A 22,732-nucleotide genomic window follows, 5' to 3' on the forward strand; every position below is an offset into this window, starting at 1 on the left:
GAATCCTCTTGGTTTTTAATGATGGAAAAGAATGTCCATGAATTTTCATTTCATGTCTCACACATTGGATACATTATAGTATCATGTTATTACAGCACATGCTGTGCTATTGTACTCTAGCGGGATCACTTTCACCAGCCCCACCACTCAACTGTATGACATAACCCTGCCAGAGAGATATCATCCTTACATACAGCACTGCCCTAAAATAACCATTAAGAACACATATCATTACGTAGTGTCTGACAGCCTCTTGTAACACTTGGAGTAAAATAGGTACCACATTAAATCCAAGTACTTTACAAGCAGGTAAACAGTAATGACACAACACATCAATAAACAAAGTGCATTAGAAAACCATTACACCATTTGACCATTTCAAGGCTCGCAGAAAATGTGGATCTAGCATTCGTCTGTCTATCGTTTCAGCACGCTGTGTTTTAGGGACCACCCACTGTAGACATTTTTCACTCTATTCAACACGTAACATTGGTGCACACTTCCTAAGTACTCTTGGCCAGCAAACGCTATTGGTGTATCTGAACCCTCCCATACACCCCCTATGCCTCTCTAGAAATAAATCCCTGTGACTTTCTTCATGCAATAAATTATTTTGGGGATGTTGCGTTAACCCATCTTACATTTGAGTGATTAAGCAGATGCTCTTTTCCAGAGCGACTTACAATAGTGAGCGCATACATTTTCAGATTTGTTTATACTGGTCCCCCGTGGGAATTGAACCAACAACCCTGGCATTGTAAGTGTCATGCTCTACCAACTGAGCCACACGGGACCAGTGGTATTGGAAGTTAAACAGCAGGGGCTCTCTAGGTTTCTGCTGGGCCTGGTGGCCTTGTGCGTGACCCTCCGTCTGTGGATCCCTCAGTATGTCGCTGAGCATCTGGTCCAGACAAAAGAGCTCTGACTGGCCCAGCAGCCATTGTGGTGGGTGGGTGACAGGCGACCCAGGGGCCAGCTTGGGACCAGTGGGATGTTGTATGTTGCAGTGGCTCGGGGTAACTGACTCCTACTCCCCTCTCCCTTTCCTTCTCCTCCCCTCTAAGAATGGCCTGGTCAGTGGTCACTCACTCGTTGGCATGAAAGAGGGAACAAGTGCTTTGTCTCATTATATAGCCCTACCTGCTAATTGACTGGTGTTTGAGCATCTGTTTCTCCTCCTATGTGTTTGAAAGAAGCGGACATGGAGTCTTAAAGTCTGTCTGTGGATGTGTTTAGATGGTGTGTCTGACGTTTCTGTGTCTACTTCCCTGAACTTTCCCCTTGTTGAATTTAACACTACACAGGGCTTTACGTTTCTGTGTCTACTTCCCTGAACTTTCCCCTTGTTGAATTTAACACTACACAGGGCTTTACGTTTCTGTGTCTACTTCCCTGAACTTTCCCCTTGTTGAATTTAACACTACACAGGGCTTTACGTTTCTGTGTCTACTTCCCTGAACTTTCCCCTTGTTGAATTTAACACTACACAGGGCTTTACGTTTCTGTGTCTACTTCCCTGAACTTTCCCCTTGTTGAATTTAACACTACACAGGGCTTTACGTTTCTGTGTCTACTTCCCTGAACTTTCCCCTTGTTGAATTTAACACTACACAGGGCTTTACGTTTCTGTGTCTACTTCCCTGAACTTTCCCCTTGTTGAATTTAACACTACACAGGGCTTTACGTTTCTGGTTGTGGAACATCTTGAGGTGCCATTTCGCTACACTCGCATTAACATCTGCTAACCATGTGTATGTGACCAATCAAATTTGATTTGACTTGATTACCGTATATCATACCACTGCTGTTAACATCAACAATATCCAGTAGGGTTGTCTGGGTTCTACGGAGATGGAAAGGAAGCCAGAACAGTAGCCAGAAACTATATTCCTGCAGTGGAACCTTCATTCCCGTACACATACAGACCTCCACAGACTCCTTCTCCAACGAACACATGAACCACTACGAGGAGATTGTACTCATTCAACACTGTTGTTTTTTTTGTATTTACAGTTTTTCTCTCCTCAGTCAAGTTTCTCTTCGATTTACACCATGTAGCTTGGGTGTATAAAAACAATCATTTACAGTAGGCTCTGTATATAATTAAACAACAATTTTTTTATAAAACACTTTATTTTACCACGAGAGATGAGAGGGAATGTAAATAAAACACCAACAACAGCATCATTGTGTCATAATATTATATTTAGTTGAAATATCAGTGATGAGTAAAATAGGGATACTCATGACCAAGACTTCTAGCTGGAAAGAAAGCGCTCTAAAAGCCTGTAAATGCCGTGAGAGTTGGAGGGGGATTCACCTATACTCAGACTGGGACAATTTGAATGGTTGTTCATGGGCTGAACGTGCCATAACAAAACATTGTATTACATGTTTCATAGTACAGCATTACACACATCTAAGGAATTCATTTAATGTTGTACATTCACAAACATCAGCCTTTAGATAAATAAATGTCATATCAAATTATAGGTCTAGTAGACCTGTAATTTAATGGTCTGAATGGTAGCTGGAATTTAAATAATGTTTATTTGTGCTAGTTAAGAGGGTTTGACTGGTAACCATGAACCATTCCATAATGTGAAATGCTACCAGCTGTTGCTGAGCGACGTGTTCCATGCTGGTTGTTCTCACCCTTTCATTGTCCGCTCTCTGTCTCGTTGGGTAGGCCTGCACACAGACACGTCAGCTGCTAGTGGAAAATCAACGCTGTACTCATTCATGCCACTAGCTCGTCTCTCTGAGAAAAAAGTTCCCTGGGAATAAGGAATCACAAAAGACCCCTAGTTAATTCCATTACAGCACAAGGTATTTCTTAAAACTGGTTTGAAGCTCGGAAACCTGTGGACACAGACTAGACCGAGACCAGAGCAGAATTTGATGTCTGCCATGTGAATAGGGGTTTCATGTAGTCTATAATAATCCTGCTCTGTGTCTTTGTAGATCTGGTACTTGGTGTATTGTGGGGTTTCATTGGCAGCTGTTGTGATTGAAATAAACATAAAAAGGTAGCAATACTGTCAGTGAACTGATTTGAGGTCAGGGCTCCCGAGTCCATGGCTTCACTCTTATGGTTGTTCAGGAGATCTGGAAGGTTTGCTGGGGACCATCTGGTGTATGTAGGCCTTCATGATAGTTAGTGTGAGCTCAGCTCAGCTGACAAAACCTGCTGGGGGTTGGGGAGATGGGAGACGTGTGAGGGCCTCTTTTTACTGCTTCTACTCAGACATAACATCAGTGTCTCCTGTGAACCTAAAAGGAATGTCAACCTCCTGAATCATAGCTATTCCTCTCACTGAAGGTGATGAGGGGAAAGGGCCGTTGGGGAGACCTCATCCTGTAGCCTAGCTTACTCACTTACCCCAGCCATGATACACTCTCCCCAAGGTGGAACGTGAAATGTCCCAGAAGGATCTGAGTTGGTTAGCTACACATTGTTTTTCTGGGACGGCAGGGCACTTTTTATGGTGACACATTGCATTTTTCCGCTGTGCGTTGCGATTGTGATTCACCTAAGACATTGGAGAGATTAATTTATTCCTGTGTTTTTTAGTTACTCTTATACACAAGCAAAATATGCTTTTGAATTTGTCCCATTAAATTATTTGTCTAGTCCTTGATAATGGTTTTCGTTTCATTCACACCCGTTGTTGTGACTGATGAGCAGCTCCGTTGAAAGAGATATTTCATGTCTCAAAAAAATGTGGCCCTTCTGCAACCTTTGGTCTGAATAGCCTGTCCTTGTGAATATAGTAAGAGTTCTGTGTAAGTGCTCTCTATATGTTTCGAGGGATATATGCAAGTCATTTGGATTGGTTGATGTCTATCCTATGTCGGTTGGAATGGGCATTTTTGTAGAGAGAAGTCGCTGTCATAGAATACATTTTTAAAATCGTATTATGACCCATTTGTCATAAATCTCATTCTTAGATCAATATCCCAGTTTACTAAAATCCCATTGGATATGACAAACCAGTGAGTGTGGGCATGGAGAACTGAAACAGCGTTGGTCCCTGGAAAGAGGAAGGGCAAAGAGAGGAACACTCTCTTAATTCAATGTCTTGATTATGTCAAAAGTATGTGGGATTCAGCTGCTGAATATCCTTTCTCTAAACCCCACAGATCTCTTTAACCGCTTATTAATCTTTATCAGCCTTCCGTTCCCCCGTTCTTTCTCCTCTCAACCACGGAGAGGGCTGGTGGTGGAAGGAGTTAGGACGGTTCAACGCCTCTCTGTCTGTTATCAGCCTTCTGTGCTGCACACAGTTCAATAAACACAAAATGAATTCCTCTCATTATCTCTCTCTCTCTCATTCCCCCTTTCTTCTCTCACCCGAACCGGGTCACTCACCATAAAAAAGCCACACCATGACATGGGCTTGGCAGAGCTGTGGGTGTTAAATTACCTGCGACCTGTGCCTCCCTCAGCATTCCAGAGTAATTAAGAATATCTGCAGGGTCCACAGCAACCATCCACAGGAAAACAACGGAGAGAGAACAGAGAAAAAAATAAAAACATTGAGATCTATTTCAGCACTGCGGTGATGTCACCAGTGATGTCATCAAAGTGGGAGCTGCAGCTGCCTGCTGGTCTGGTGTTTTATTTTTTTCTTCCTTAGGAGATAGAGAGAGAGGGAGAGAGAGAGAGAGAGAGAGAGAGAGATGGTGCCAGGACACAGAAGATGACTAAGAAGTTAAGTCATATGGACCGTGGAGCCAGAAGGGGAGAATTCAAAGAGAAAAAAAGGGTCAAGTGTCTGACCAATCAACATGTGCCGGAGCAGCCCTCAGTGGCAGATGTTGCCTGAATAATGAGAGAGCGGGGGCGGGGCCTGCAGCCAGGAGGGTGTCTGTCATTGTAGGGCGAACCACCAGAGATGCAGGGCACCGGCTCTCCTCTCAGATCGCCCTTTGTTTTCATAGAGCCCTGTGGATTTATATCAGGATATGCCACTTTGCACTGAAGCTCTCCCTCAGCCTACATGGATACCAGAGATATTTGAGGGAGAAAAGGAACACTTTTAAGGGATGTTTATAGTGGAGCAAAGGACGGACGGGCAAACAACAATTATAATGATGTTTTGACAATGGGGAGAACAGCACCAAGTAGGGAATTCTTTGAGGACAGGTGACTCAATGGACAGACTGGTTCTGTGTTGTTCCAGATACCGATTGCACAGCCTGTGCACATTCTGACTGAGGGTGATATGTGTCGCTAGTGTTATTGAGGTCCATTCTGACTGAGGGTGATATGTGTCGCTAGTGTTATTGAGGTCCATTCTGACTGAGGGTGATATGTGTCGCTAGTGTTATTGAGGTCCATTCTGACTGAGGGTGATATGTGTCGCTAGTGTTATTGAGGTCCATTCTGACTGAGGGTGATATGTGTCGCTAGTGTTATTGAGGTCCATTCTGACTGAGGGTGATATGTGTCGCTAGTGTTATTGAGGTCCATTCTGACTGAGGGTGATATGTGTCTCTAGTGTTATTGTGGTCCATTCTGACTGAGGGTGATATGTGTCTCTAGTGTTATTGAGGTCCATTATTTTAGCTGTTTGAATTATCACGATTGGGAGGTCTGTGTTAGGTCTGTGTGTATAGAATATGTACTTTCATTATTTCTGGGGGGCATGTTGCTTTTTCAGCAAATAATTGCAATGAAACCACGTACCTCAGACCACATTAGTATATTTAGGGTATTATTTTATTATCTCTGAGTCAGTGCAGTTGGATTTAAGATGGGGAAACCTCTTAGCAGACCAGACTGCCTCCGCCAGAACCCCTCCTGTGTGGGCAAAGGGGAGGAGGAGGACCTAAACATTGATGACTGCTACGTTCCCCAGAGATCCATCTACGACACTGTCCGCCTCAACGAGCAGATCGACTGTGGCTCAAAGGGCAGCCTGGCTTCCAGGCACTTCAGTGGTACCCCACCCTACACACAGCGTATCCTGGACATGAGCAGCCTGTGTGGCAACGGAGTCCTCACCTCCTCCAGCACATTTGAGCTCCGCAGCCGTGAGGTATCCAGGATGGAGTGTGCCGTCTTTGATGGGCTGAAACTCAACGGTGACGTCATCAGGGGAGCGGGGACAGTGCTCTCTAAGCTTCATCTGGGGCAGGGAGGGGAGAAGAAGAAGGAGCACCCGCACCACCGGTGCTCCTGGAAGACATTCGCCCCCACTAACGAAGGGGAGTACGCCAGTCGGGGTGGCACCATGTGTTCAGACGGAGTGGAGAGGTTGAGCCATGGTCTAGCCCGTGGCAGGAGGGGACGGAGTGTCACCAACTCCCTGACTTCAGAGGAGGACTCGGGCCTGTGCAGCCCCACCGCAGAGAGGGAGCGCCACTCTAACCGGGCCTCCAGGAAACCAGGCACAAGGAGCCTCTCCTCCTCTGAAGCCATGCACATGTCTGGGGAGCTGAAGCCAGGCCGCTCCCTCAGCTCAGGGCAGGAGGAGTTCCCCTTCTCCCCTGTCAGGGACAACATACCCAGGACACTGTACCACCCAGGACAGAGAAACTACCCTGTACGGGAGTCCCAGGAGGGGAATGACACCTGTGTGACAGACCTGAGTGAAACAGATTTGACCATCACTAATGGAGAATGCAGGGACTCCACAGGCAGGCGCTCCTCAAGATCAAACAGTAGGGACTCGACTGGCAGGAGACGGTCCTCGAGGTCAGCCAGTAGGGTCCAAAATGGAGTCTATAGGACGCTAGCAAGCTACGATGAGCTCCCCACCGCCGAGCTGCAAGAGGACATGTCCTATCAGTCAGACTGTGAGTTAGTCAGTGTGGTCGTCACACAGCCAGAGCCCTATGTGAGTTCTGGGCTGCGGTCAGAGTGTAGGCAGAATATGGGTGTTAAACCGTTTGACTTGCAACACCACAGAGCTATTGAACCACGGAAATACAGCATGGAGGACCTGGAGGACTTCCTGTTGTCAGTGGAAAGGGAGGCTTGCTTGGCCAATGGCAGTGAGCCACGGGCGTATCGAGAAATAAGGGACGACGAGATCGACAGCCTGTTAACTGCTATAACCGCATTTCCCGAAATGGACCTCATGGGTTTCGCCTCCCCCCAGGTACCCAAAAATAGTCTCCTCCTGTTTCTATCTTTAACTGGGCCAAATAAATACACATTTTGTTTGATAGATATGGCACTTTTTATTAGTGTTGGGCTGGCTCTGGGCTGGCTCTGGGTTGGCTCTGTGCTGGCTCTGGGCTGGCTCTGGGCTGGCGTTGGGCTGGCTCTGGGCTGGCTTTGGGCTGGCTCTGGGCGTTCCTTGTTTATCAGATTACATTAGGTCTGAATTGAGTTTAGTCAGTCAGTCAGCCTGCCCTGTGTGTCTGTCTGGTGTGTTCCTACACAGCTGTGCACCAACTGATTTCCCTGCATTCCGTTCTAGAAGCTGCAGTGCTGACCAGTCAGAAATAGGTTGTTGTGATGCCAGCATGTGGCCTAAGTCATCAGCCTGTGTATACAATCAGTCTTCAGGGACTGTCAAAAAAATATTGAATACTTAGCTGCATTTTCTCAACATTATTGTTGATTGTGGACAATCAAAGTGCCTAGCTGATAATCCAGTATGACTTGTCTTTGTTGGCTCACAAATAACCAATGCGTTTCAATAAACGTTCCATTCACCGAGGTTATCTCAGAGAGAAGTAGTATAGGCAAACAGAGATATCTGAAATGTTTTAAATATCCTGTCAATTGCTGGATTTGGTAAAATAATGGAATGTCTTATCTTCTACAGTGGAAATTTTAAAATGCAAATGTATGGTATGAATCAAGGACTTAAATCAGTCCAATTTAGATAACGACCAGATAACCCTGAAAGCAACTAATGCATTCCTGAGAGCGCTCTTAAAACGTAGGGTAGGTATATCGTTTTAAAAGCAACATCAAACATATCTTGTTTTGTCTTACCCTTATGAACCTCTGACATCACCTGTCTTATTGAGATAAAACATGATCTCTCATCCGCTCTAAGTTGTTCTGCGTCTGGTAATACAGCTTTTATTTTCATACTATCTCATTATTTCAACTGTATTATCTCTGGCCACAGGTATTCCAAAAAGAGGTTGATCCACTGCAGAGCCAGTTGCAAGACATTAACTGGCTGGGCCAAGGCTTGATCCAGAACGCTGACAAAGGCACCAGCACCAAGGGCCTTGAACATGACCTGGAGGATGTCAACACACGATGGAACACTCTCAACAAAAAGGTTAGCTCGTCTTTGGCTTATTCCTCTACTTCACACTCTGGTCTTTATTGCTTTTTACCTGGGTGAAAGAGGTCAAACTTTAGTTCACGAATAATACTCCCTTGCATTCTTGCTTAATGTTATGCAATATGATTGATAGCTTCTGAACATTACTTTTACTTGAGCATAATAATTACCTCCTATATCATAATATCTGTCATGCCTATATTTATATGGTCTTCCATAGATTGCTGAGCGGTCAGTGCAGCTGCACGAGGCCCTGTTGCATTGTGGGAGATTCCAGGATGCCCTGGAGTCCCTACTCAGCTGGCTGACGGACACAGAGGACCTGGTGTCCAATCAGAAACCTCCGTCTGCCGAGTTCAAAGTTGTCAAGGCACAGATCCAGGAGCAGATAGTAAGCCAATAGATAACTGATGAACAAACAGCAGTAGCTGCTACATTCAAACCCATTCAGAGAATCCATGTAGGCTTTAATGATTTAGCCATTCATCTTTTTTATTGGCATCCATTGTGGAGCATTATTAAGGGTTATCCTTAAGCTTCTGTTGAATGTATGCAAGGCCTTTACATTTACGGGTTTCCCTGAAAGCGGTAATTGTCCTTGAAGCATGTTGAATGGGCCTTGTAACTTCTTCGACTTTGTTTGTCCTGGACAGCTCCTCCAGAGGCTGCTGGATGACCGCAGACCCACGGTGGAGCTGATTAAGAAGGAGGGAGGGAAGGTTGCGGAGCTGGGAGCAGAGTCTGTGGACAAGGAGAAGGTGGGGAAGGAGATTGAGTGCCTGGGGCAGAGGTGGGACGCTCTGCTGAAGAAGGCTGAGAACAGGTCTGTCTACACAACCACCTGAAATCTTATACCCATATTTTCTAACACTATTTTGTCAAACTTCCCTGAGAGATTAATTTAAGTAACGTGCTTGTCATTTAAAAGATTATTGAAGTGGAGATTCAATTTTGGACAATACAGACAAAGGTTGCATTCTGGATACGTGCCCTGAAGACAGAATTAATCGACTCTACCCACCATCCCTAAATGACAGTTGTTAGGTATAATTCTTCAATTGCGTTATCTGGAGATAGACAGAGGTCTTTGAGGAGACCAGTACCTTGGCATCCAGTATCTTGGCATCCAGGCCAGACTTTAGTTGAGGGGAGTGAACCTGTCTCATCACTACCTGTCCCTCTTCTTCTGTTCTCTCTTGGCATGCTGGGTAATGTAGGCACAAACAGCTGAAGAGCATTCTGGTTGTGGCTCAGCAGTTCCATGAGACACTGGAGCCGCTGTCTGAGTGGCTCTCTGCCACAGAGAAACACTTGGCCAAAGCTGAACCTATTGGCACACAGACCTCCAAGCTGGAAGAGCAGATCTCCCAGCACAAGGTACGATAACTCATGTTTCAGTCACTGATGTTACTTATCAGTTGCCCGTTCCCTTGTTTTCAGTTTCTCAGGTATTGTCGTTTCTATCATGATTGGCATCATACATTTTGAGTTTTTTATGGGTTCAGTATTCCCCCCCCCACCACGTTGTGTTTGTTTGTGTGTTTTTTGTTTATCCCTCTGGTGTGTTCCATGCATGGTTGTGATGTGGTCAGGTATTAGAGGAGGAGATAACGGGTCACTGTAAAGACCTGGTTCAGGCCGTCAACCTGGGTCAGATGCTGAAGCTAGTCAGCTCAGTGGACGATAAGGAGCTGGTGCAGTCTAAGCTGGACTCCAGCCAGGCTAGTTATGTAGAGCTGCAGGAGCGCTGTAGGAGGAAGGCTGAGATGCTGCAGCAGGCTCTGGCCAACGCCCAGCTCTTTGGAGAAGACGAGGTGGCCCTCATGAACTGGCTCAACGAAGTACACACTAGGCTGAGCGAAGTGTCCGTCAAAGACTACAAGACGGACGTGCTGGAAAAGCAGTGTGCAGAACAGCTGGTACTACTACCCTCACACTGCTCCTCAGGCCCAACATTCATTCATTCTTTAACCATTTACAGCGTTTTGAAGTTATTTTAAATTACACCTAGCTATTTTCTTACTTTCAGTTCAGTTAATTTTGTATAGTTTGTGTGGAAAAGTCCCATTCCTTCTTGGTTCCCAATGCTGATTGTGTCAGATGAGTTGGTGGTAAGGTTTTGTGTCTTGTCCAGGCCCTACAGGAAGACATTGAGTTGAGGAAGCAGAATGTTGATCAAGCCATTTCTAATGGATTGGAACTGCTGAAACAAACAACAGGTGAGACTAAATGTTTATTACTACACCTAGTTAATATTATTACGAATCTGAATTCATGTTTCTTATTTGACCTTCTACAGGTGATGAGGTGGTTGTCATCCAAGGCAAGTTGGACGGGATAAAGACGAGATACGCTGAGATCAACTCCATGAGTGGTAACGTGTCTCAGACCCTGAACCAGGCCCTGACCCTGGCCTCCAAGCTCCAGCACACACACGAAGACCTCAGCTCCTGGCTGGAGAATGTCGAGGCTGAGCTCACTGCCTTCGCTGCTCAGGCGCCTGTAGGAGAGCAGCTCGTTCAGGCACAAGACAGGCAGAAGGTAATAATAGGCCTCTTTTGCTTGACTTTTTGTTGGGGAGAGCAGTTAAGACTAGTTATTAAGTTGCTTTATACAACAGGTGGGTCTATTCCTGAATGCTGATTGGTTAAAGCTGCATTCCAGCCGTGGTCTATTCCACAAGTTACCACCGGCTAAATCAATGACGTTAAAATGCCTATTTACTCTGTTCCATCTGACTGGGCAATCCACTGTCTCCTCTGCCCAGCAAGGCCCTTTATGAACATGATCTCCACTATAAAATGCATTATAGCACATTTCTTTTAGACTAACATTTAGTTTTCAACAGTGGAGATTTGTATAAACCTTGTTGTCTGTCTCTCCCACATTTGCAACATTGTTCGATCTCCATCTGTCCCATAGTAATGAACGTGTTGGGAGTCGGGATGAGACAGAGAGGCAGGCAACATTTCTCAGCTAGTCGAAGTCATGAATCAGCTGGCATCATTGTTATAGATATATACAAAGAAATGCCAATTTAGAAAAGGTCAAACAAAACAAAGTGCAGCTAGTTTACAGTCTTTCCAGCTTCAGTTTGAAGTGATTGTGTTAGCTGTGTTGTTGGCTAGCTTCTCTGAACAACGGTGTCCTGACGACTGAGCACATTCTCAATGCCAGGTGAAATCGAGCCTCATTAGCTCATTGTTATGGATGTATCCAAATAAATGTCACTAGAAAACAGCTTAAACAAATACAAATGCGGCTACTTTGCTGTTATTCTGGCTGCACTCAGAACAACTGGAACAGAACAAAAAGACTGAACGACTGGGTCGCGTCCATAGATACAGAACAACAAGACTGAACAACTGGGTCGCGTCGATAGATACAGAACAAAAAGACTGAACGACTGGGTCGCGTCCATAGATACAGAACAAACAGACTGAACGACTGGGTCGCGTCCATAGTTACAGAACAAAAAGACTGAACGACTGGGTCGCGTCCATAGATACAGAACAAAAAGACTGAACGACTGGGTCGCGTCCATAGATACAGAACAAAAAGACTGAACGACTGGGTCGCGTCCATAGATACAGAACAAAAAGACTGAACGACTGGGTCGCGTCCATAGACACAGAACAAAAAGACTGAACGACTGGGTCGCGTCCATAGACACAGAACAAAAAGACTGAACGACTGGGTCGCGTCCATAGATACAGAACAAAAAGACTGAACGACTGGGTTGCGTCTCTAGCAACCGAACGGATAGAACCAACAACCAGCTGGCTTAGGTAGCAACCCTAGGTTTGTGTCGTGATGACATTTTTAAAAGTTTGTCATTTAGCAGATGCTCTTATCCAGAGCAATTAGGGTTAATTCCCTTTATCAAGGGCACATCAACAGATTTTTCACCTAGTGGGCACGGGGATTCAAACCAGTGACCTTTTGGTTACTGGCCCAACACACATATGTAGATTTGCCATGTGATCCATGTTAGTTGTAGTCCGTCATATACTTGGAATATGCTGTAACATCAAGGTAAAATTACAACAGCCATATCACATGACTATAAACACAGTGCATGGATAGATAGATTGATGCTCACTGCTCACTGTAGGATCCTCTATGTCAACTAGGCATTGCTGCAAGAGGCCAGGGATCACAAGCCCCAAGTGGACAAACTCAACGAGGTGAGCAGCTCTCTACTGGAGCTGGTCCCTTGGAGGGCTCGGGAGGGCCTGGACAAGATAGTGACAGAGGACAACGATCGCTACAAGGCCACCAGCGACACCATCGCACATCACGCGGAGCAGATAGACGCCGCTATACTGAAATCACAGCAGGTAGAAACACCACTTAATGTCACAGGCAACTGTAAACAGGAATTCATAAACAGAAACAGAACAGCCCATCAAACTTGCTCAACAAAGGGGACCAGCCCTGACCAGAATGCTAATGTGCATTTTTAGGTGATTGGGACATTTAAAGTGTTATTCCCACTGCTTTCAAAACTAAATCCTGTCTCGTTTGGCATCCGTGCCCTTTGGGAGCTTTGTTTTCTGTCATTATTTTTAATTAAACACTGGGAACTGTTGTAGAGGGTGGGTACATTTGCATCTGATTATTTGCTCATTGATAATAATATGCTTTAATACGGACACTAAAGAAAATAGGTTATGGTATCGCTTGGAAGAATCATGGATGAATTGTCCCAAACCTGTTGATTTTACTTCCCTAATGTCTTAATTGTTTTACTTCTGCAGATATTCTTTTACATCTTTTTATGTGTTTTATATTTGAAGCAATATTTTGTTACCATAATCTCTGGGGCGACTTCCTGCTTACAGGCATAAACAACAATAGTATTGAAATCTACCAGGACGGGCCTTACAAGCTCTTCCCAGAACCCCCTTGATGCACACTCACATTGGGTACAGGAAGTTCCCCCACTGTGGACAATGACATCATATTGCTGAGTCTACCTTTACTTAGGCCTTTAATACTGGGATGTTTTCTGTGCAGTTTGAACAAGCAGCTGACACTGAGCTAGCCTGGCTTACTGAAGCAGAGAGGAAGATGTTGTCATTGGGGGAGATCAGGCTGGAACAGGACCAGACCACTGTCCAGCTCCAGTCCCAGAAGGTTAGTCTGTCTGTCAGATCACTGTCCAGCTCCAGTCCCAGAAGGTTAGTCTGTCTGTCAAACCACTGTCCAGCTCCAGTCCCAGAAGGTTAGTATGTCTGTCAAACCACTGTCCAGCTCCAGTCCCAGAAGGTTGGTATGTCTGTCAAACCACTGTCCAGCTCCAGTCCCAGAAGGTTAGTCTGTCTGTCATGCGTCTATACTGTATATCTGCCTGTAGAGACATTGGCCACCACCACCGCTGTGCAAACAAACAGGTGCAGTAAACAGTGATGTGTGCTGCAGCTGCGTGTGCACTGTGTGTTAGTTAACATTCAACCCCAAATATCCTCCTCTGATTGACCAGGGCTTCTCTATGGACATCATGAGACACAAGGATGCCGTGGATGGAATTGTGAAAACAGGCGAGGCCATCATGAACAGCAAGGACGAGGAGGAAAAGCAAGCCTTGAAGGTAAAAAAGTCCTAGAATGGAATGAAGTCCTAACTTCCATCTGTTGTTGGTAGAATACCTCCCTTGTGTGTCCATGAATGTAGCAGATCTTTGATAGAGATTTCTATCAGAGACCCTGAGGATGGCAGCTTGCTGTTGAAATGTCAGTTGTCTAGTAAATCAAGTTGCACCCGAGTGTGCAGTTACTTTGCTTTCTTTTTTAAGAAGCATACAGTACATGAACTTGTTTTACATTATATTTTTCTCAGGCCAAGATCCAGGCCCTCCTGGAGAAGTATGTTGTTGTCAGTCAGCTGAACTCGGAGCGCTGCCTGCAGCTGGAGCGAGCCCAGTCTCTGGCTGGCCAGTTCTGGGAGACTTACGAGGAGCTGTGGCCCTGGCTCCAGGAGACCCGCACCAGTTTCAGCCAGCTCCCATTGGCGTCCATCGAGTACGAAGCTCTCCGACAGCAGCAGGAGGAGCTCAGGGTGAGCCCAACTTAAAGCCTATTAGCTTGATGTATCTGTGCCACAGGATTTTCATACTATTGTTTGTGGGAACAGAGGAGAGTGTCCAAAAAAACTTCATAGCACTAAGATCATCGTAACACCAATGAAGGAAATGGACAAAGAATGATTTGAGTGTTAGAAAGCTGTAAGTGAAATTCTCTCAATGGTTTGGTGTTTCTCTGACTGACAATGTCATATATCCACCACAGCAAATGCGAGAGCTGATTGCTGAGCACAAGCCTTACATCGACAAGATGAACAAGACAGGTCCCCAGCTACTGGAGCTGAGTCCTGTGGCGGGGGTCGCTATCAGAGAGAAGTACACAGCCACAGACCTGCTGTACGCCCAGCTCAAGGCTGACGTCAAACAGAGGGCCTTCACTCTGGATGAGGCCGTCTCCAAATCCACACAGGTAACACGCGTTCACACGTTCACTATTTATTGGATGTATCCCTTGTATATACAGCTAGAAATCCCGTTAAAATAAAAAATGTATTTCGCAAGAGAGACCTTGACGTGCCGTCAACATCATAGACCTGTAGCGCTTTTTATTGTGTATGTTAAAGGACGCACACGCATGTGAGTTTGACTTTGGTCTTATGACGGCTTATGTTATTTCACTTACTGCAACTGATTGGAGATAAAAGGATGTTTTCGAAAAGTGTTTAGGATGGGATTGTTTGATGAAGTGCCAAATTAATGACATAGCTCTAAAGAATTCTGAGGCTGAAACGGCATGATAAAAGTCCTTATCATGTGTCTGGCGGCCTCAGAGGGAAAGGAAACATTATTCATATCCTTCCTTTGAAAACAGGACAAAAATACTGAGGGTGGCGGCAGGGCACGTCTGGTTCAGACAGAATGGATTTCACCTGTCAGTTGGGTTCAACAGGGTTGCGTCTCTATATTTGAGTAGACAATGGTCCTGTTTTCCTATGTTGATTGATTGTTCACACTTTGAAAATAGATGTGGGTGGGTGGATGGTTAGTTATTTGGAAGTCCTTCCAGGTGCATGTAATCATCATTGCTGTAGTAGAATGCTCATTCTTGTGGCTGAATGATTAAGTCACTTAATCTCTTAACCCTTAGTATTTCAACAAATAAAGCACTTTGGATACATTTACATTTATGTCATTTAGCAGACGCTCTTATCCAGAGCGACTTACAAATTGGTGCATTCACCTTATGACATCCAGTGGAACAGTAGTGCATCTAAATCTTTTAAGGGGGGGGGGGGGTGAGAGGGATTACTTTATCCTATCCTAGGTATTCCTTAAAGAGGTGGGGTTTCAGGTGTCTCCGGAAGGATAAATACAATTTGATACTTAGATGTGGATTGTTTAGATCCAGGCAGCCAGTTTGACCATGTCAATCTCCTCCCAGTTCCATGACAAGATCGAGCCCATGCTAGAGTCCCTGGAACGGATCGCTGAGCGCCTGCGTCAACCTCCCTCCATTTCTGTGGAGGTGGAGAAGATCAGGGAGCAGATCACAGAGAACAAGGTTGTGTCTGCGGACCTGGAGAAACTGCAGCCGTCCTACGACACGCTCAAGCAGCGCGGCGAAGAAATGATTGCTCGCTCAGAGGGAGCTGACAAGGACATATCTGCTAAAGGTATTGGCTGCTGTTTCCCTGTGCCTATCATTGGGGGAAGGCTTGTTAGCACCGCTAGTTTTGGTGATGTTTGGAAACACTGTACAGTGCATAACTGTAACCTCACACTACTACAGATCAACCAATTGTTTTCCCTCTTCAGCTGTAGTTGATGTGTATGGTTTGGATGGCTAGCTGTACTTCTACATTAGCTGCCAATAGCTGGACTGCTACATTTGCTGCCAATGAAAATCAGCTGAAGTTCTCTCTCCAGCCAAATACATGAGTTAGCTAAAGACCTAGCCTCAAGCTGCCAGACACCACACCATATTACAGAATGGTTGGTGTTGAGGATTGAAGGCCTAAATAAATAATACTGTTATTTCTTCTCCGTGTCTCCAAGCTGTGCAAGACAAGCTGGATCGGATGGTGTTCACCTGGAATGAGATCCATGCCCTGATGGAGGAGAGGGAGGCCAAGCTGCTGGATGTCATGGACCTGGCAGACAAGTTCTGGTGTGACCACTGTGCCCTCATCGTTACCATCAAGGACACCCAGGACCTGCTGAGGGAGCTGGAGGAGCCTGGAGTCGACCCTTCTGTGGTGAAACAGCAGCAGGAGTATCTGGAGGTGAAAGAGCATCAGAACATGTTTACTATAAGGTGTAATTAGGAGCATTACACTCTTAGAAAAAAGGGTTCCCAAAGGGTTTTGTGGTTGTCCCCATAGGAGAACCCTTTTTGGTTCCAGGTATAACTCTTTTGGGTTCCATGTAGAACCTTCTTGTGGAAAATGTTCTGCATGGAACCCAAAAAGTTTCTACTCTAAATGAAAGGGTTCTACCAGGAACCAAAAGGGGTTCTTAAAAGGGTTATCCTATGGAGACAGCAACAGAACCCTTTTTGGTTCTAAATAGCATATTTATTTCTAAGAGTGCAGTGTGCAGTTTTCTTTTGTCTTGTTATGCTAAATTAAGCTTCTTACATTCATGTAACATGTAACCATTAGAGCAGCTCAAACAAGATACCATGGGCAATGTCATTTCTATGCAGTTTGATGTGATTGTAGGTTTAGTTACTTCTTTGGGACTGATAGTTGTCTTTTCTCCCAGAGCTTCAAGGAGGAGATTGACGGCCTACAGGAGGAGCTTGATGTGGTGCGGAACCTGGGGGCGGAGCTTATGGCTGCTTGTGGTGAACCAGATAAGCCAGTCACAAAGAAGAGTATTGATGAGGTAATCAATGACATCAGAACATCACCTTTAAAAAGAAGAGAAGACTTTACTCAAGTACTCCAGACAGACAACCTAAAATGGCAGATACTTTACTCATAGATATCTTATTGACTTGCATAAGGATATATGTAATGATGGTAAATCATATATAATTTGATCCTGGTTTCTTTATTTGTATTTTCATATAGAGTGGTGTGCGTTTCCAGCTGCTGTGTTTTGGTCCTATTCCATGACCTCTGTTGTTTTCTCCACCAGGTGAACTTGGCGTGGGAGACTCTGAACAAGGCATGGAAGGAGAGAGTGGACAGACTGGATGAGGCCATGCAAGCTGCTGTACAGTTCCAGGATGGCCTGCAGGTACATTACTGTTCATTATGGATTAACTGCAGTGCTTTGTCATACATCAGGACCTGTTCAGTAGGGCATACAATCTTTGTTCTTATTGGTCAAGATCAGATAAAATGTTATCTAACCATTCCTTACCGACTGAACATGGCCGTGCTGTCACTGAACACACAGGCTAACACTGAGCAACTTGTTGTTAGCATGTAATGCAGAACTTATGTGGTTTCGTTAGTGTTCGTTAATATGTTTTTCATGAGAAAGAGAAAGTCACCCACATTACTCAGGACATGTTCACAACTTCATTCCTGTTGATCGAAGTGTCTGTGGTTTTGTGTTATTCTTATGATCAATGGCCCTATCAATGGCCCCGTTAATCAAGCAATGTTAATGTGTTAATGCTAATCAGTGTTTGCCAAGTAGCATTGTAGTTCTCAGATTTAATCAAGGGACAGAGTTTGAGTAGTTTACCAGGCACTAATAGATAAAAGTAAATTGTCATGTAACAGGCATTGGTTTTAATGTTAGGAGTGTAAACTGCAATGACATCATGTTGCTATATGTTGATCACATTCATTTATGTGTTTGCCTATATTGATTGTAAGTTGTTGTTTTGTTTATATTGGTTGGGATTGTTTATAATGGTGTATGAGGCTATTGTAAGGCAGTGGTTTTAAAAGGCTTAGATTTACACTGTTGGGTTATACATTAACAACCCTCTCCTAGACTTGAGTGAATCAGTTGAGGTCCGTCATTTTTCACCAATGTGCTAATATCTATTTTTCGTTGACAGTGTTGCTTTTACTTAAGAAAAGTTGATGGATTGAGTGCTATGAATGTAAAAGCTAGCATTGTGTTCTCCCACTGACAATGGTACCCACTCCCTCTATCTACAGGGTATGTTTGACTGGGTGGACATTGTGGAGCACAAACTGGGTTCTATGTCACCTGTGGGCACAGACCTGGACACTGTCAAGCAACAGATAGAAGAACTCAAGGTATTGTGTTTCTACACCTTTTATTATAATAATCATTATCGATACATATTATGTATAAAGCGTTAGCTATGAGGAATCTTAGACCAAACTATTGATCGATTCCCACAGTTATTAAGTTAAATAAAGGTTAAATAAAATGTAAAAAATATATCTGATTGAAACATCATAAATAACTTTCTCACTCAAGTGAATGTGTTGATTTATTTAATGTCCTCCAAAATTACAGAGCAAGCAGCAGCTGTGTTTACGGATGTTCAGTTCGTGCCCTGCTCTTATTGAAGCACGGTGTAGAAACAGTGTCATACTACATAGAACATTAACATCTGTTTCTCTCCTTTGATCTACAACAAGAAAAAGCTATTGTGACTCTCCAATGGATTAGTTAATGAAGATGGTTTTAGACACATCCACCTTTGCACAGGAGCTGAACAAAAATAAGTGTCACCATAGAACAAAGTCATGTCTACCCACTGTTTGCTATCCCCGTGCTAAGTGATATTTTAATAAAGCTTTTGACCTGTACAGATGTCGGCTCTTAATTTGATCCCCATTTTTTTGCTGAGAATTTTCCTGCACATCATAACCTTGTAGTTATATTGACGTGTTGCCTTGGCAATCCCTTGTGTGGTGTTTCAGGAGTTCAAAGGTGAGGCGTATCAGCTGCAGATGGAGATGGAGCGACTGAACCACCAGGCGGGCCTGCTGCTGAAGAAGGTGACGGAGGAGTACGACCGTTGTGCCATCCAGGAGCCCATGACCGAGCTCAAAATGCTCTGGGACAACCTGGATGAAAAGATCATCAACAGACAGGTAGGTCAGACTGGGGCTGGAGCAAGGCACTACTTTTGAATGTTTCTGGGCTAAGGACTGGAGGTATACCAGAGGGGGAGGGGGGGGGGGGGGTGAAATTAACAGAACCATACAAGCTTAATTCAATGCTGTTTCTTTTTTGTTGTTGAAGAAAATAGATTGCCTCTCTGAACTGTCTCTTTCTATATAGACTACATATAATTAGAACCTTGTGACAAGAATACAGTGTATATTACATGAATAGTGAACTGCGTTGTGTTTTCTCTAATTGTTGAAGTGCCTTTCCCCTCTCATTCCCGTAAAAATGGATTCATTATGCTCACATGGCGAGTGTTTTCACCAAATGACTTTGACCTGACTCTGACGTGTTTGTACTGATTCTGTGTAGCACAAACTGGAAGGAGCTCTATTGGCTCTGGGGCAGTTCCAGCATGCGCTGGACGAGCTTCTGGCCTGGATGAGCAACACTGAAGAGCTGCTCAACGAACAGAGGAAGGCTGTAGGAGACCCCAAGGCCATTGAGATCAAGCTCGCCAAGCACCATGTAAGACCCATTTCTTCCTGTTGTTCTTATAAAGTGTTATTTCAGCTGAGACACGTCTTTTTTCCTGCAACAAACTTCAATCTGCAGAGAAGAGCAGCTTGGTATAACCTTTTCATGACCTCTGACCCCAACAACCGTTTGGCATAGCCACAACAACAACAAACATCAAAGTTCCACTCTACCCGGACTGCATACACAACATTGTACAACATGTATTATAAGCACATACAAATCTGCAGTCTTTCAAATGCATTTGACCTATTTCACTCCCGTCTCTAAAAGCCCCTATAATTTCAAATCCATCTGACACCTTAATGGCGTTATGGTTTTTGCCCTGGCACTACACAGTTGATTCAAATAATCAACTCATCGTCAAAACATGCACCCAGGGGGGAGGGTGCTCCAGGCCCAAGTTTGGGAAACAACTGCTTTAAGCCATCATCCACAGACAGTGATACATGGACCAGTCTGGTCGAGGACCACCATGCAGGGATTTAAACCACCACGCAGCAGATTAATCTAGTCTTCTCCTTGCCATTTCTAAATTTATGTTCCATAAGCGTTTAGTAGATTATACCATATTTTATCCATTAGAATAAATAGACACTCAAATATATTTAGTGTGGAGTATAGACCCTATCACTCTTCTTGGAAAAGTGTTTGTCCAGTTTAGTGCTGTCTGATCTTGTTTATTTAGTTGATCTCATCAGCCTAGTGTTTAACCATCCCTGTACTGTGGTGTTTCCAGGTCCTCCAGAATGATGTATTGGCCCATAAGACGACGGTGGAGGCGGTCAACAAGGCCGGTACTGACCTGGTGGAATCCACCTCTGGGGAGGAAGCCGCCGGCCTGCAGAACAAACTGGAAAACCTCACCCAGCGCTGGAAAAACATCCTGGAGAAGACAGAGCAGAGGAGGCAGCAACTGGACAGTGCTCTGCTTCAGGTTTGTGTCTAGCTATACCTCCCTTACTCTGATGTCAGCTGCCTCTCCTCTTCACCTACCAAGCCGCCGTATGGAATCTGGTACCATGATGACTCGTATCTGAAATTGAAGCTATGATTGATATTCTTCCCTCCTGGAGTGTAAGAATGTTGTTTTTCAAAATTCATAAAGAACGTTTTAGAAGAGGGGGAGGATAAGTTATGGAGAAATAATGTAAACCTTCACCCCCCACCTCCTGCCTCCCCCATTCCTAACTACTGGTGTTCCTGTTCATACCTTTGACATTTAGGGGAATGCTTTGATGTAGTGTGTGAAAGGAGTGATGGATGGAATGTCAATGACTAGTGGATATGTATTTTTATTTGAAGAATTTTGAAAGGGTTGTTATTAAGTATTTTTCTACTGTTAGTATTTGAAGGGTTTTATGGCAAGGAATCAGGAATGTTTTAAGAATATGAAGAAATGTACGCCCTATGAAGAAATTGCATGCAGTCTTGATTTTTTGAGTGGGTTACCAAAGGGTTGCCAAAAATGAAATCAATGTATTTTCCAAGAATGTTTTACTTTGGTACCCAGTAAACCTACAAAGCTCTGTCAAAAGCATTTTACGGAGAAAAGTGGATTTCAGTACAATGCATATGTAAAACATGTGCGTAGACAACATTGTAACATTGAGCATAGACATTGTTATCTGATTCATATGGGGAATAAACTGAACAAAACAATTAGAAGCATAAAGCCATGCTTGTTTCAGGAAATTAAACATAAAATATGTTTATTGAATAGACTGTTCACAGACACCATCATTCGTTCTGTCAAATAACCTCAGACCAAAACATTTATGGCCATTAATGTGTCTGAGGAATTCCTAACTTCTCAAAACATTCCCCTTTCCCACCCTTGAATTCCACAATACGTCTATAAGGTGTGTTGTTCTGACTCCGGTTGTATTGTGTTGCAGGCCCAAGGTTTCCATGGCGAGATGGAAGACATGCAGCAGTGGCTGAAAGACACAGAGCGTCAGCTGTTAGCATCAAAGGCTGTGGGAGGCTTACCAGACACGGCCCGCGAGCAGCTTAATGCCCATCTGGTATGTATTTAACCATATGAAATGCCTCATACAGATGACAGGCTTGTAAGGGCCCAACTCAGGCCTTGTCTGTTGTTTCGTTCTGAAGTGTGAACTGTGAATACTAAATTAAGTTGCTAAAAGAACAATAATGTGTCCTACTAAAATAATCATTAAAGGAGTGATTAAAGACCCAAAGTGTTATTACTAAGTCATTAAACACTGACTGTACTCAGATAATGTTCCACTGTTTTGTAATTGTTTGATAGGATAACCCAGACACTGTCACGGTGAATGCTTCTCTATGGGGCTTCCATTTAGCAGGACATCATTGCAGCCAAAACAGAGATTGTTTCCAAATGATAAGATTATCAGACTCAGCACTTACTTGAGATTTGAAGGTTTTAATTTACGTGTGGAAAAGCTTGCCTATTGTTTCGCCTCACTGCTCTCGTTCTTTCACCATGTTTGGACTTCATTTGGATTTTATGTGCTCACAAAACAAACTGATAAAGAGGCAGTAAACTATATACTGGACTTATTGTCAAATTCAATGAATTTCCAAAATGACATGTAAAACAGTAGTTTCAGTGCCATAATTGGATATTAAACATTATAACTGCAGCCTTCTTTTCTAAGCCCCTCATGTTTTTTGTCTTCTGCAGGAGTTATGTTCCACAATGGAAGCCAAGGAGGAGCTGTACCAGCAGCTGATGAACAAAGGTCAGCAGCTGCTCACCATGACCCCCTCCGGCCAGGACAGCAACACAGAGCAGGACCTCCGTAACCTACAGGACAAGTGGGAGTCTGTGCAGGCCAAGGTGGCTGAGAGAAAGGTAGGGAATGTAAAG

The 22,732-nt window shown here is 44.2% G+C and overlaps 1 protein-coding gene across 13 annotated transcripts in view; it reads left to right on the top strand.

The window, feature by feature from the left end:
* The window catches only part of LOC115144392 (dystonin-like), a 129,202-nt gene that overhangs the window by 83,742 nt on the left and 22,728 nt on the right, over positions 1-22,732 (top strand). For 11 of the 13 annotated variants that reach the window (XM_065002625.1, XM_065002630.1, XM_065002626.1 and 8 more), the window contains 22 exons: positions 8,097-8,255; positions 8,482-8,652; positions 8,915-9,084; positions 9,479-9,638; positions 9,854-10,180; positions 10,396-10,480; positions 10,561-10,802; positions 12,395-12,601; positions 13,281-13,400; positions 13,747-13,854; positions 14,103-14,321; positions 14,552-14,755; positions 15,728-15,959; positions 16,342-16,568; positions 17,050-17,172; positions 17,428-17,529; positions 18,411-18,512; positions 19,149-19,322; positions 19,711-19,866; positions 20,615-20,812; positions 21,774-21,902; positions 22,547-22,717. In XM_065002625.1, the coding sequence (XP_064858697.1) occupies positions 8,097-8,255; positions 8,482-8,652; positions 8,915-9,084; positions 9,479-9,638; positions 9,854-10,180; positions 10,396-10,480; positions 10,561-10,802; positions 12,395-12,601; positions 13,281-13,400; positions 13,747-13,854; positions 14,103-14,321; positions 14,552-14,755; positions 15,728-15,959; positions 16,342-16,568; positions 17,050-17,172; positions 17,428-17,529; positions 18,411-18,512; positions 19,149-19,322; positions 19,711-19,866; positions 20,615-20,812; positions 21,774-21,902; positions 22,547-22,717 (3,786 nt within the window). The remainder of the gene's footprint in view (positions 1-8,096; positions 8,256-8,481; positions 8,653-8,914; positions 9,085-9,478; positions 9,639-9,853; positions 10,181-10,395; positions 10,481-10,560; positions 10,803-12,394; positions 12,602-13,280; positions 13,401-13,746; positions 13,855-14,102; positions 14,322-14,551; positions 14,756-15,727; positions 15,960-16,341; positions 16,569-17,049; positions 17,173-17,427; positions 17,530-18,410; positions 18,513-19,148; positions 19,323-19,710; positions 19,867-20,614; positions 20,813-21,773; positions 21,903-22,546; positions 22,718-22,732) is intronic. The other 2 variants (XM_065002635.1, XM_065002636.1) reach the window with 1 other exon arrangement.

This window comes from Oncorhynchus nerka, linkage group LG16 (assembly GCF_034236695.1).
Source record: "Oncorhynchus nerka isolate Pitt River linkage group LG16, Oner_Uvic_2.0, whole genome shotgun sequence".
Classification (NCBI taxonomy): Eukaryota; Metazoa; Chordata; class Actinopteri; order Salmoniformes; family Salmonidae; genus Oncorhynchus; species Oncorhynchus nerka.